Genomic DNA, 15,861 nt, shown 5'->3' on the forward strand with positions numbered 1-15,861 from the left:
TCTCCTTTTGATAATCATATTACAAATATTTTTGATTTATTCATTTCAAATTCATGTTACCTGGAATTATCTACATCACATATCTCTACCTAAAGAGAAATTAGTCACATCAATTGAATGTAAAAGTATTTATATCCAAATTTTACCTTCCGGTCCCTTCGTCACTTGTACTTGTTAGGAGAGAGGTCAGAGGTCAAGGGCAACCCCTCCCGATGTGATTGCTTTTTTTATGAGATAAGTAGATGAATTGAATCACAGACATCAACTAACAAATATGAACACATAAACAAAGCTAAAGCTAGCCTTTGAAATGATTTGCATACAGGCCTCTAGCATATAATAATAATAATCGATATAATAAGCAGGTATTATATCGATAATTATATACATCCGCTCATTTTCTATAACTGCTTATCCTGTTTAGGTGTTTTAATTACTTTACATAAAAACGTTTTGGTGTGTGTGCGTGTGTGTCTGTCTGTGATTGTCATTATGTACTTATTGTTTGTGGATGTTATGTGCATGGTAGGCTGGAATTAGATCACTGCATGTTATACAGACTTTATAAACAGAAACATTTGTATGTGTGTGCGTGCATGTGTGTGTGTGCGTGTGTGTGTGTGTGCGTGTGTGTGCGTGTGTAGGCCTCTGACTCCATTTGCGTCCCTTGTACTGGGTGTACCAGTCAAAACAATTGTCTTTGGAGAGTGTGTACGCTTTTAAATACACACCTTCCTAAATATGCAAAGTACAATTTGAATAATCCAGCATGCGAGCACACACGGAAAATAGCGACCATAGAGAAAGAAAACTGGATGATTTTATTGTTCATGTGTGTTAATGTGTGTTAATGTTTCTGTTTGTGCATTCTAATTCCAATCAGTGCATATTTGTAGTATGGATATAAGCGATGTCACTCATTGCTGGACTTCTTTTTACAGCATTGTGTGTTTTGTAAATTCAGCCCTGCGTTTTTCAACTGGGTCGTTTAGGTTTTCTCTGGTGTCTTTAAGATTTGTTTTAGTTTCTGTGTGGAGGTATTGCACTCTGCACTTAGACAATAATCCTTCGGCATCAAATTATCTGACAGTGATGCTGCGGATACAGACAGTCACACCAAGTATATATATTTTTTCAATATATTCAAGAAGTTTTATTTTATTTGAGGAGATATTGTTCTGATTCTCGGGCCTCACTGATTTTTTTTTTTTCTTCTAGTTGAAACAACTCACCAAACAGATCAGGTGATTATTCAATGTTTATTTTTAGAGGGATGAGACGTATCTTCCCTCCCTTGTGATTCTGTCTTCTCATTATGACTAATGTCAAGAAAAGGGTCATTAGGAGATCATTAGTGACATCTAATTGTCAAATCTGAATGTCAGTCTGACTGGTGATGTCGGAGATAATGAGACTTCTTGTTCAATCTTTTTTTCCTCTGTATTATTAATTTGCATGGAAACCGGAAAATGATGATGATGATTATTATTATTATTATTAACACATTTTCTTTTCAATACCAATGGTATTTTTGTAGTTGCATTATAATGAATTAAATGCATTCTGTGCGGATTGTCCGCTCGATGCAGGCTGTGTAATGTGTCACTTCTCTCTCTCTCTCTGTGTCTTTATAAACCCTTGACTTTAATGTGTAAGGTCACTGCTGCCAAATGACGTGTGGCACGTACACACACACACACATATATATATACGCACACACATTTTAAGGCAGGGATGTGACGCACGAGTAAATGGGATGAATGACAGTTGCATAGCCGAATAGAGCAGCATTATTCGGAAAGCTGGCAATTTCCACCTCCAACTATCCAATGAGAACAGAATCTCTTTCTGCGAGTGACGGGTTTGATACCCAGTGACTGACTGAGCGCCTGCCAGCTCGCTCAAACCTCTGAAAATCAAGGTCATCTGGCAGACAGAGACAGGCAACAGCAGAAGCAGATGATGATGATGGTTCATTTGGCTGGTTGGTTGAGTGTATATGCACACAGACCATCATGGTCCAAAGGACTTTTAACGGCACAGAACTAGCCCTGTGCAAGCCCAGTGGATGTCATCAGACCTGTATTTACCTGCTCAATGTTGGCTCCAATGGTCTGAATTTGGTCTGGTTTTGTTTACCAATAAGGTAGGCAGTGATCAGAGATGTTTACTGCGAGCAAAAGCTGATTCTGGACTTGATTAAAACATGCAAATACAGCGTTTAATAAATTTATTACACCTCCACCCGATATACACAAATCATCCAATGCTATTTTTTATGCTAATATATAATTATTTGTATTGTTATCCATTAATTTTCCAATTTTGGGTTTTTGGAAAGAAAAAAACTTCCTGTAACATATGTACTTGTATTTCTGGGATTGACACAATCCAGCAATCTAATGCTGCTTACACATGTCGACTTGGCCTTATTTTTTAAAGTCTGATTCTTGAATTACTGTACTTCATTTTGTTACTTGTCCACTTCAATGTAGACCTTCTTAGACTGGTTTACTTTTGTCTTCACTCCAAAATTAATGTCAAAATTAATTGAAAATCAGTTTCATAATTCAATTCAAGCATCACTGTTATTCAAGCCACCCCCCCCCCTCCCACCCCCCGAGATGTTTTTTTTTTATACAATTCTTCTTTTGAATGAATGTGCTAGCAGTTAAAATGTTCCAGTTAAATCACATTTTGTTCTTGACAATGCGTGTAATATTAATACTTGAATACCATATTTAATATGTTAAAAACAAACATTTTGATATCCAGCATTTTCATACTGCCTTTAAACTGAGAAGAGTGTGGACACGATGCTCATATATGTACTAAGCACAAGCTGTGCTGCGGGAAAGCAAGCTTAAGTAAGTTAAGATTTTTGGCTCAAGAACAAAGCGTATGTGTCTCTGTGTTGCTCGCAGTGTGGACTTCGTGGACAACTACACACAAGCACGCACACATGAAACATTCCCAGTATTTATTGTCGACGTGGAAAACGGTCCGCTTATTGTTTTGTTAAGCATACGTCTGTGTGTTTTTGTGTTTGTGGGTGTGTTTAATGGGTCAGTCATGCTGTGGCAAGCAGTTAGAGAGCCTGCATGGACTCACAGATAATCACCGGACAGCTGTCACACTTTAAATAAAAACAACAAAACAGTAACGTGCTGCAGCACAGTAAAACGGGACGACAATGTAGATGCTTTTTAGCATGAAGTCAGACAGGTGCTGCCTACCTGCATCGAGATGAGTGCCTAGATTGGAAAGATCAGAAAGAAAGCCATGAAGAGAATGAAAATTCAAAAATTCTGGAGACCCAAAGTGTTGCACTAATCATCTCTTTGATCCGATCCCTTTGTTATTCCAGCGTGGGCCTAATAATGTAGTCCTGATTGTGTTGCTGGCAGCAAGTGACCGTCCATGTGTTGGCTATTAGGGTGTCATAGTGGCTGTTTAAGCACACTGCAACTGAAAATAGCTTTTTATACTATTTAACTGGTCGACCGTTTACACTGTCAAACACAAGAGCTAACTCCGTCCAGCCAATAATATACCTTTCAGTGAAAATGCAGATCCAGTTGTGAAATTATTAAATCGCTCTTTGTAAAGTATTCCTTAGCGTCTGTTCTCACACTGTTAAAAACATCAATTTGAGGACCAAAAACGCTGTAACGCCGGGTGCAAACGTGTATGTCGACTCCCCGGCCAATAAATACCACCTGGATATAACCTTGAGCAGCAACCTCAATATGAATATCAGAAAGAAAGTAGAATGAATTCAGAGGCACTGTTCAGGGCAAATGGAAATGCCAATATTCTAATCCTTATCAACTTTTTTATGGATCGCTATTGCAGAACAGGATCAGAATCAAATGTTCGGAAGCACCATCCGCTCTCTTTGAACTAGTTAAGGTGTGTGTGATTCAAACTGTCAAGCTCTTGGAACAACCTCTGTTAGAGTAAAGTTAGAGCATCTCTAGAGAAATGAGTGTCATATCTTTTGGCTTTCATTTATTCATTTTACTCCAGTCTTTTCTCCGAAATATCCAGCCCGTTCGCTTGAATTTCGGTGCACAACTCCATTCCATACCCGTTTTCTTATTGCTTCTGGCACATATGACGAATGCTCCAGTCCAGCATGAGCAGTCTTGACGTTTAGTCTGTCTGTCTGTCTGTCATCACATTTAAAGTGAGCAAGTTCTTTTGAAATGAATCATGAATGCGGTATGAACACATCCGGTGATGTAACCCAGAAGCCGGATGAGCTATTAGCTGCACAGGCTCTCTCAACATGAAGAGGTCAAGGGTTAAAATCCCTGCAAGACAAAATGATGGAGATAAGGGATTAAATGTATTAATGTACTGTATGTTGGTATGTTTATTACTTCAAGTTTCTCTCTTTCTCTGTTGAAAGTGGAGAAAGTAACTACACTGTCTACTGAGTAAATCACCACAACAGTGCATTTTGACACTGCTTTTAAAATGAGCATAAAGTTGTTCCTTTTGGTCCAAATCAACCTTTCTTTTCTTCCAAGATGATTGTCAAACGTTTGCTGATCTGTTTTTTGATTGGGATTTTATATGGCAGCCATCTTAGTGTCAGTGGCATCTGCTATGTGTTGCGAATGCTATGGTTGCCATGTTGCCATGGTGAATGATACGAGGGCACAAGTTGCCAGTCTGCGTCACTATGGCAATGGGTTCACTGTGACCCAGCATCTCAGGGTACAGCTCACTACTCCCCACTCTCCTTCTGCTGTCTCTTCAATAATTGACGTCGCGGCCGCCATCTTAGCGTTTGGCTGCGTTTAGTTGCCTGCCAGCACGTTGCCTTAGCAACGCTGTTCTCCCGACCTGGCGCTCCAGTGACACCGGTCACATTCTACCACATAACTTTTTAGAGCTGGCATCCAAAAATGAGATTAAAAATGCCTTGGCAACCGCTTTAGAACAATGATACTTGTGTCAAATCAATAGCGTGACAATATACACTAGAAGTGAATGTTGATACATTTTTGGACGTATGAACCAATGAAAACATTGTTCACTTTTTACATACATTTTAAGCACACACAATTCGGTATGTGATGTATTTGTATTTGCAGATTTTTTCCCGAAATTTCAACTAATACATATTACCTGCGTTTAGACAAATTTACTAAGTGTTAAAGGCAGAAAAAAAAGAATACAAGAACATAAGACTACTATTTTAGAAGAAGAAGAAGAAGAAGAAGAAGAAGAATCATCTTTTATTGTCATGAACATGCATGCATGCACACGAAATTTGTTCTCTGCATTTAACCCATCACAGTGAACACATACACATGTTAGTGGAACACACTGGAGCAGGGGGCAGCTGAAGCGCCCGGGGAGCATTTCGGGGTATCAGTGTCTTGCTCAAGGACACCACAGCCGTGAGTCCGGGGGATGTTGGCGGATGGTCCAGTCGGGGTTTTGAACCTAGGTCCCCCACGGTGGCAGGCGATGATCTTAACCATTGGGCCACGGCTGCATAGAGAATAATACTCCATCAGGTGAGAAAGTTATTGACAACCTGTAGCACGTGTGTGCGTGCACAGGCCTCTTCTTACCCTGACGGCTTCAACTGCTGGGGAGAGTAGAGGGCTCATTGCCTTCATGTCCTGCAACTCATTTTTGCTGGGTTGGGTTGTTGCTACATTTCAACGCACCTCCTCGCACGCAGACACATTTTCTCTACTGACATGCTGGCATTTGGCCTGAAAACTAATCACAAATAGATGGATGAATTATTGATTCTCAAATAAGGAGTCAAAGTCCAAAGGTGATTATTTTTATTATATTTCCATTACACACACTTATGTGCACAGTTTCTTACTTATCTCAGAATATATTCATTTTAATTGTCACATGTAATATGTATATATATATATATATATAACCTAACAACTGTTTGGGCCACCCTCAGCAGCAACGAATGAAATCGAGTGTTTTCTTAACTGGCAATGACTCTTTCACATCTCTGTGGAGATATTTTGGCCCACTCTTCCTTGCAGAATTGTTTGGATTCTGCCAGAATGGAGGGTTTTCAAGCATGAACTGCCTTTTTAAGGTCATGACACTGCATTTCAATTAGATTCAAGTCTGGACTTTCACTAGGCCACTCCAAAACCTTCATTTAGTTTTTTTAAGCCATTCAGAAGTTGACTTGCTGGTTTGTTTTGGATCGTTATCCTGCTGCAGGCCACAAACAAATGGCTTCACACTCTCCTTCAGGATTTTCTGTTAAAGATCAGAATTTATGTTTCCATCAATCACAGCTGGTTGTCCAGGTCCTGAAGTAGAAAAGCAGCCCAAAACCATCACACTACCACCACCATGCGTGACTGTTAGTAGGATGTTCTTTTTCTGAAATGCTGTGCTACATTTACGCCAGAAGTAACGAGCCACATACCTTCCAAAAAGCTCAACTTTCATCTCGTCAGTCCATATAATATTCTCCCAAAAGTCTTGGGAAACATTCTGTTTTGTTGCAAAAGTAAGATGAGCATTTATGTTCTTTTTGGTCAGCAGTGGTTTTTGCCTTGAAACTCTGCCATGGGTGCTATTTTTGCTCAGTGTCTTCTTTATTGTTGTGTCATGAACACTGACCTTAACTGAGGCAAGGGAGGCCTGCAGGTTTTTAGAAGTTGTCCTACTGTAAGTTCCTTTGTGGCCTCCCGGAGGAGTCATTGCTGTTCTCTTGGGTAATCTTTGTAGGCCAGCCACTCCTGGGAAGGTTCACCACTGTTCCATAATTTCTCCATTTGGGGTTGATTGCTCTCCCTATGGTTCGCTGGAATCCTAAAGCTTTAGAAATGGATTTTGTTAACCCTTTCCAGACTGATGGACGTCAATGACTTTATTTCTTGACTGTTCTTGAATTTGTTTGGATCGTGTCAATTTGTTTCAGCTTTTTTCAATCTTTTGTCCGGCTTGATTTTGTCAGACAGGTTCTGTTAAGTGTTTCCTTTATTGATAATGTCCGGAGGTAATCGGGCTGTGTGGGCAGTGAAAATTAATCAAAAGTTGTAATTAGCCACAATTAATTTGTGATTTAACAAGGGGGGTAATGACTTTTTAACACAGGACCGGGTAACCTTGAAGATGTGTTTTTGTTAATAAATAAAATCACCATTTAAAAACAGCATTTTAAGTTTTCTTGGGTTATATTTTCCTGATATTTACATTTGTCTGATGATCTTAAACATTAAAGTGGGGAAACTATCCATGAATATAAGAATTTGAGAAGGGGGACAATACATTTTCACGGCACTGTAGTGTTCTGTTCAAGATACAACAAGTTGATTGTCATTCTAAAAAAAAAAAAAAAAAAAAAAAAGATCAGCAAAGTGTTTGCTTCTCTTTTGATTTGCTTTGTATGTTCTGATCATTGGAAATTTAGGCAAATAATCGCTAGCATATTTAGTCATGTCCTCATTAACTGTTAGTAAAGTATTTCTCGTGAATGTCTCCTAAAACAGCTATTCATGTTGACTGGTTGCCAGTATAATGCTGTATACCGCATCTCTGTGTCCAGTTTTGACCTTTATGCATTATTCATCGTTGGGTCACAAGTTTGACCTTTTACATGCTCTCACATCTAAGTAACCTTGAACAATATGCTAATTATTCCTTTCGAGAGGTCTGAGGTTTGGGGTTTGAATCCTTGCTGTATGGAATTTGCATTTTCTCCCTGTGCATGGTTTACATACATGTTAAATTAATAGATTACTTTAAATTGCCCTTAGGTCTGGATGTGAGTGTGAATGGTTGTTCGTCTGTTTGTTTATACTGTATGTGCCTTGCAGTTCGCTGGCAATCAGCCCAGGGTGTCCCCCATCTCGCGCCCGAAGTCAGCTGGGATAGGCTCTAGCACACCTGTGACCCTAATGATGATAAGCAGTATAGAAAATGGATAGATGGATTATTTACATCATTCGAATGGTACTATGTTTAAAGCATATTGTCACTTACTGGAGATGACAGGAGCAAATAAAGTGCTGTCAACATTAAGCAGTGCATCTCCACATCAATGGAAACTACATCCTCAATAATAAACATGAATTCTTCTTTGAAACTGTCATTCAAAACTGAATTCTTTATTGTTTGTAATGGCGTATTTTTTTAGGTTTAAAATCTGCTGTTTGATGCTAAACCCTTATCATGTCAATGTAGACCTCTGACCTTGCAAAGAAAGTGACAGATGGAAAAAGGCTCTCGGTTGCAGCTGAGGTCCACATGGGAGGACTCTCTCTCTCTCTCTCTCTCTCTCTCTCTCTCTCTCTCTCTCTCTCTCTCTCTCTCTCTCTCTCTCTCTCATGCTGTGTGGTCTCGTCTGTTTCAGGCCTGATTATGTCTTTTCCTGACTTGAATTTTGCTATTTATGAGGTCAAGATCCTAAAGGAGGAAAAAAAAAAAACCCTCCAAACTGGCCCAGATGTCTTCTTGGCTATTTTTAAAGGAGCAGTCACACATGTGTTGAACTCTTGATGCTCTGTCACAAACACAAAGTCCCTTTAGCCCCAGTGCACATCTGAGTGTATTCAGCATAGTAACAGTGATAAAACCACCTGCAGGTAGTGTTGCAGTAGTATAAAGTGTAGTAGACTTGACTTTGTGTGTGTGTGTGTGCATGTGTGTCTATGTTTGTGATTGCGTGCCTGTGTTTGTGATTGCGTGACTGTGTGTATGTATGTGTGTTTGAGCAGTTTTCCTGCTAACAGTTGCTGGAAGTCATCAGCATGTGGTAGTGATTAAATCAAAGGAAATTGGTGAAACAGAAGTGGGGGAAAAAAACGTCTGTGTGATTCCTTTGCCAAAAAATGTCCTGGTGGTTGAAAGGAAAATGGGAGCCTAATAAAACGAGTATGGAAGAGTCTTGTAAAGAGCCATCACCTGTGGAGAAGTGTTTTTGTTCTCCGGCCTGAAAAGGAGCATTCACATCCATCCATCCATTTCCCAAACCGCTTATCCTCACTAGGATGCTGGAGCCTATCCCAGCTATCTTCGGGCGAGAGGCGGGGTACACCCTGAACTGGTCGCCAGCCAATCGCAGGGCACATAGAAACAAACAACCATTCGTACTCACATTCACGCCTACGGTCAATTTAGAGTCTTCAATTAACCTTCCATGAATGTTTTTGGAATGTGGGAGGAAACCGGAGTACCCGGAGAAAAACCCATGCAGGCACGGGGAGAACATGCAAACTCCACACAGGCGGGGACGGATTGCATTCACACACAGGATTAAAAAAAAAAAAAACAAGAACACACACACACGCACACACACACAAACACAGCAAAGTTCTTATGTGTGCCAGACATGCAAAACCACCTCGTTACTCACCAGCACAGATGGAGAAGGCATTCAGACACACACTTGTGCACATACAGATGTGGAAGAGTAGTTACACACACACACACTCACAAACACACGCACGCATGTGTTCATATATATGATTTGGAACAAAGACAACATGATGAAGCTCAGCTAAAACTTGAATTAACCTATTAATAAATTATACTGTGGTATGCATCTAAAATAGGTAATGAAACAGATTTTTAACTTTGCGATGTTTGTGGGAGAGCTTGTGAAGTTTATGGAGCCTTTGGTGCGCTGAAAAGCCACAGTGTGATTCGTTATTTCCTTCCTCTGATGGGTATTTCGCTCCTCAGACACTCTCTCACACACACACATTGACACTCTCACTCCCAGACCCTGGCTATTTCCTGTGTCAGGGGGATATTATAAAGTCACATTATGTTTGCTATGAGCTTCCATATTCCCCACTTTAGTAATCGTTTGTGTGTGTGTGTGTGTGTGTGTGTGTGTGTGTGTGTGCGTGTGTGTGTGTGTGTGTATGCATGTGTGTGTTGAGAACAGACCACTCAATCTCCTGAGAAAAATGATGTGGATGGCCATTATATCACACGTACACACACACACACACACACACACACAACAAATGGATGTGTGGATGTCTTTTAGAGACACAACAGAAAACTAACTTTCAGTTGAGATGCTTGTTTGTCATCAATTTAGCTGGCCAGCATCTCTGTGTGTATTACACATTCTGTATGTTTCATGTGTTACCGTAATTTCTCGTGTATAATGCACACTCATGTATAATACACACCCCAAAATTGACCTCGAAATAATGGAAAACCCTTCTACGTATGTATAATGCATTTTTACAATGAGGGATTTTGCTTCTGCCCCTATTATCAAAACAAAGTATGATCTGTATTTTGTTATTTTTTTCAAATAATTATTCTGAAGTTACTCACTTTATTTGAACACGTAATACTTTCCTTTTGTTTACTTGCTCTTATTTTAAAATTCACAGCCCTACTTTTATTTAGTAAATGAGAAAACACAGTTGTGCTCATATGTTTGATTACCCAGGCAGAATTTGTAAGATTTGCAATTCTTTCAAGAAAATATGAAGGGCCAGGTGAAACACATTTAATTTTATTTTAATGGGATTCAATTTAAACTGTCAAGCATTTCAGAAAATAATTATCACTAAACAAAAAAAAAAATTGTAATACATTTTCCTTTTCCCCTATACCTATGTATACTGGGCACTATTGACGTTTGACAATTTTTGGGGGGGGGAAAATGTGCATTATACACGAGAAATTATGGTAAGTGGACTCAGATTGTAACAAAGTAAAGTACAATGACAAGCTTCCACAATGGTCATGGTGTCATCAAAGTAATACATTTCCATTTTTATTGAAATCTGCAGTGACTAGTGGTGTAGTGGTCACTCGCCTGCCATGCATGTTGCATAGGTCTAGTTGAGAGTGTGAGTGCTCGTGTCTTTGTCAATATGTGAATTGTGTTTAGGCCTCCTTACCCCTGGAGTCACCTGGAGTAGCCTTCACCTACCTGTGACCCTGAGTAGGATAAGATGTACTGAAAATGGAGGCATTGAAATTTTCAGAATTTATAGTTTGGCAGCTAATTTGGCCAGATCTTAACCTGTGTGCTTCAGTCGGCCTTGATGCTGGAAAAAAAAGCATACATTTTGTTTCAAAACAAATGGGTGCCCTTCCATCCAAATATTTTTTTTTCTCCTCTTTTATGCCTAACATAGGTCAATATGAGTCATGTGACCTCGTTTAAGTTTGACATCTATGCGGCTCGTCAATTGAATGCTTTTGAAAATGGAACCGCTTGCAAAACGGGTGGATTTGAATTTACCGTCATTGTGACGTAGTTTCGTCAATTAATATTCGAACCCTGCCCACTTCGTGTTTGGTACACACCCATTCATTTCAAGAAAAATGGCTGTGTGACAACGCGCAGAATCTTGTGCAAAGCTTCGCATCACCTGTCAAATTAAGACGAGTTGAGGAATAAATGGCTTCAATTTCAGAACTAGAATTGCGCTGTGCTTCTTGGAGGATGACTTCGGAAGCATAAGCTTTCCCCCACTGCTGGACGTGCATTTCCGGGTTTTGAGCGTGCGACCAGCCAAGCAGCCGTCACCAAGCCATGCTAACGCAGTATATAAAAGTATACATGCATTGTGGTTTACAATAACACTTAACTATTTTTAATAATGAAATGTGCGTGAGCAATGAATGCTGTGCACCGGTTATGTTGAAATGATTGAATGAGGGTGCTAGACCAGCCAATCAAAATACCCTCATCTCATCTCCCAAAATGTGTTTTCTACAAAGGATGCTGCTTTATTCTTATGCCAACTTACTTTTTTGGGGCAGAACAGGTTCAGAGTCAGGGACCACCTGAATACGAAGATATACTGTACATAAGTATAGGTTTGTATCACACTCATCCACGTCCACAGTACATATAGAGAAGGCAACAGAAAGCACACACATTCCCTGAGCTAATGTGTGTAATTAGTGGTCATTTTAAACGGTGCAACGTCACCGGCTGTCTGAATCTTTGATGTTCTGGAGGTTGGCAAGCGAAAACGCCATCTTGAATTCATTTACTATGGTCTACAATATAAACGTGCACCACAACTGCTCCTACTTTTCACTCCGTTTCCTCTTCTTTGCGTTAATTTTAAGAGATCTGTTCAAGTTGCTTTATTATGGGGCTTTTTGGCTTATTATAGCTTTTTTGTCTTTCTGCAGAACAATCTTTAACTTGTCCACTGTCTCTATTCTCTGATGTGAGACACTACTTAGTAGCCTTTTACCGAAAATTTACTTTTATAGTACCATAATATATAACAATGAAACTGTAAATTCAACATTTATACCTTGGATATGAAGTGTGATTGGGTCTAAATGCCATACTCTGACACGACGTTTATAGTTCGCCTTTGCTTTATCTTAAACAATATGCAAATATAATATCTTTGTCTTGGCAAGGGCGGAAGTTTCTGCGCTGAATTGACTCTCTTAGATGAACGGTGAACACGGGTAACTTTTAGAAGGAATCGAAGGTTTGTGAAACTGACAAGAAGAGGAGCTGCTAAATAGGTTACTGGTGCTGGAGAACACCACTAAATAATAGATAAACAGTCTGGTGCCTCACGAGAGAGGAGGAAAAGGGTGGGGAAGGCGAGAAGAAGCAGGATAAGACCTTCGAACCTTAACAAGCAATTTGCTTGTATTGTTGCTATTTTCAGTGAAAGTAAAGCTCAGTTTTGTTATTTTATAGTAGCCCTTTATAGGGGGGAAAACTAAATTGGGAAACTTCAACTGGAGCCAGCCAATCGCCGCACTATAAGGCAGTTGAGCCATGTGATTCCTCCTTATTTATTAGATGACAAAAGGTAATGTTTAAAGAATGAAAGTAAGTAGAGGTGCAACAATTAATCGACTAATCGAAACCTAACTATTTTGGTAATTGATGAATCATTTACAGATGTTGCTTAACTTAAAACCGTCCAGTCCTCAGAATTTCAGCCTCTCAACAGTAAATATTCTCTGATTTCTGTAGTCCTCCATGAAATCAGGCCGATTATCTTTGTGTTTAATCACAATAACACATTTTCAAACATCTGCTTTTACTTTGCAAAGGAATGATCAACATTTTTGCCTACTTTCTGACATGTTATGGCCCAAACCAAGATCAATCCATTTGAAATAATGTCCTGTTTTTGAAAAAGGGGATGGAAATTTAAAAGGGTTTTTATTTTATACAATCATTAATTTAAAAAAAACATAATCGACAGATTAATCGATGATTAAAATAATCGTTAGTTGCAGCCCTAGTAGTGAGTCAAAACTGAAAAAGTAAATTCCATCTATCGATTTTGAATTCCGCTTAACCCCACTCAGGTCACGGGTGAGCTGAAGCCAGTGGCGTGCAGTGCATTATATATATATATATATATATATATATCCATCCATCCATCCATTTTCTGAGCCGGTTCTCCTCACTAGGGTCGCGGGCGTGCTGGAGCCTATCCCAGCTGTCATCGGGCAGGAGGCGGGGTACACCCTGAACTGGTTGCCAGCCAATCGCAGGGCACATAGAAACAAACAACCAATTGCACAGACATTCACATCTACGGGCAATTTAGAGTCTTCAATCAACCTACCATGCATGTTTTTGGGAGGTGGGAGGAAACCAGAGTGCTCGGAGAAAACCCACGCAGGCACGGGGGGAACATGCAAACCCCACACAGGTAAGGCCGGATTTGAACCCGGGTTCCCAGAACTGTGAGGCGGATGTGTCACCATGCCGCCAAATTTTTAATCATGTCCGATATTCGTCCGTCTTTAAGGTACTTGTGAAAACCCCAAAGAGTCCCATTGCGATAGCAGCAGGACAATCAGAGGATGTGCAATTCACCCAATCAGAGCGTGGGGAAATGCAGCCATACGGCGAGAGAGAGACTAGTACGCAACGAAGGCAGAGAGTGACGTGAGAGTAGTGAATATGACATCTGATTGGTTAAGAAAGACAGCCACTGTTCGTGGTGCCTATTTATCCTAAGGCACCGGAGATTCTGAAGGCCCAAGGCAGATTATATTGACAGGGCAACACACAGAAACTGAAATCTGATTGGACAAAAAAAATGGAAACTGGACACTGAAGACACATGCTATGAAATGAAGACAAAGGTCTGTTGGAAATAAGTTAATATATAATCATAAATATTATTATATATTTGGTCTGATATTGTAATTATTATTATTATGATGATGAAACATAATTTGAAACTCAATTCCTAACCCACATACAGTATATATATATACCCTTATCCACTGTATGCTCTCCTCTGCTCACTCATACTTGTGTGTCACACCTTTCTACTTTGGTCTCGCTCTGTTGCCCCCCTACTGTTTTCTATCTAACTCGCCCCCCTTCACACAGGTGCAGAATACTTAGAAACATACCCATGCACACACGGGCGCACACGCACACACACGCGTGCACACACACACACAGACACACACACACACACTGAGTCCACTTTTCTTCACATAGGGGGCTCTAATCAATCCACAGGAAGCTGAAGCTCCACGAGGAGAGAGGAAGAGGGGGATAGTGTGTGCGTGTGTGTGCGTGTGTGTGTGTGTGCGTGTGTGTGTGTTTGTGAGAAGGCGCCGCATGTTTTCAATTACTCACACGTATTTTTTGCAGATGTGTGAGTGTGTTTTTTTTTTTTTAATATTATTATTATTATTTTACCCCTCAATGTATTTGATTGCTTCCTGTCCTGTTTTATCACCCATCGCCTAATTTTTTACCAATAGCTCCTTTTTCATATTTTCAGCTTTGACAAATTAATTTGCATGCTCTTTAATTTCCTTCTGCTTTTCTACTTTGTGTTTTATTTGTTTCTTTTCCTTTCCAAAATCCTCCTCATTCTGGACTTTTTCATATGGATTCAATTAGGCAGGCATGCTCAAACTGAATGCGTGTGTGTGTGTGTGTGTGTGCGTGCATCTGGTTCACATTAGCCCAATTGCAGGTTGGTAGAATAAAGGGCTCGGCATAGCTCGGTGGGATTTCCTTCCGCTTTCTCACAAACACGTGCTCATACGCACACGCGCTTGCGCACACAATTTTTCCTTCCATGTGTTTTGAATCTGGGACATAATTAACCTTCAGAGGGCTCTGAGACCATGGCTCAGATCTCCTCTATAAAAATACATCTAAAAAACAGCTAGCCCCCAAAAATATGTTTGATCTGTCTGCGGCATGTTTGAGTCACTTAACCATGTCTGCCTCAGGTCTGGTTCTGAGAGCAGAATTATGGTGGGGAGGGGGTGATGAATGAGACAGGTAGACGGATAGGTCAGGTCAGTGTCCTGAGGTACTCGAGCCTACAGAGAAGAAGAAGAAAAAAAGATACTAAAGTAATGCACTTCTGTTCAGATCTGGCCATGCACTGTTTGTACCCCCTGTGGTGCTGAAATGTTTGTGGGGGATGAAAGAGAACGCAGCCATTTAGGAATGAGAGGCGGAGGACAGGCAGGAGGATGCAGAGAGGGAAACAAAGAGAAAAAAAAAGGGATCGGCACAGGTGCAGCGGGCTGTGTGGATGTGTGTTATTTTGTGTTTTTGTTGTGTATATGTGTGTCTGTCAAGAGGTTTCGTGACTGCTCCTTTGAGTGTTCACATTCCAGCACATCTGCTTTGGATGAAGCGTGGTAAAGTATGTGTGTATGTGTTGTGAGAGAGTGAGGTGATTACGAAAGACAAGCCGTCTGATTTATACTTTGTTTGCTGGCTGTGGTAATGTATGTTTAACAAAGTTTTGTTTGTTTTAATTACATTTATTTCCTATATATATGACAAAAAGATTTGAGCTCCAAACAGGACTGAATGATTGAATCCAGAAAGAGAGTTTGTTTTAAGCACAAAAAGACAGATGAGAAGGTTTAAGACATTGCAAA

The 15,861-nt window shown here is 40.1% G+C and overlaps 1 protein-coding gene across 11 annotated transcripts in view; it reads left to right on the forward strand.

The window, feature by feature from the left end:
* The window catches only part of LOC133465315 (transcription factor 4-like), a 193,873-nt gene that overhangs the window by 137,367 nt on the left and 40,645 nt on the right, over nt 1–15,861 (forward strand). Inside the window, exon 2 of one of the 11 annotated variants that reach the window (XM_061748006.1) lies at nt 1,219–1,244. The exons of the other annotated variants lie outside the window; for them this stretch is intronic. Coding sequence (XP_061603990.1) covers nt 1,219–1,244 — 26 coding nt within the window. The remainder of the gene's footprint in view (nt 1–1,218; nt 1,245–15,861) is intronic. 11 annotated transcript variants of the gene reach the window in all.

The sequence above is a fragment of the Phyllopteryx taeniolatus genome, chromosome 15, assembly GCF_024500385.1.
Source record: "Phyllopteryx taeniolatus isolate TA_2022b chromosome 15, UOR_Ptae_1.2, whole genome shotgun sequence".
NCBI lineage: Eukaryota > Metazoa > Chordata > Actinopteri > Syngnathiformes > Syngnathidae > Phyllopteryx > Phyllopteryx taeniolatus.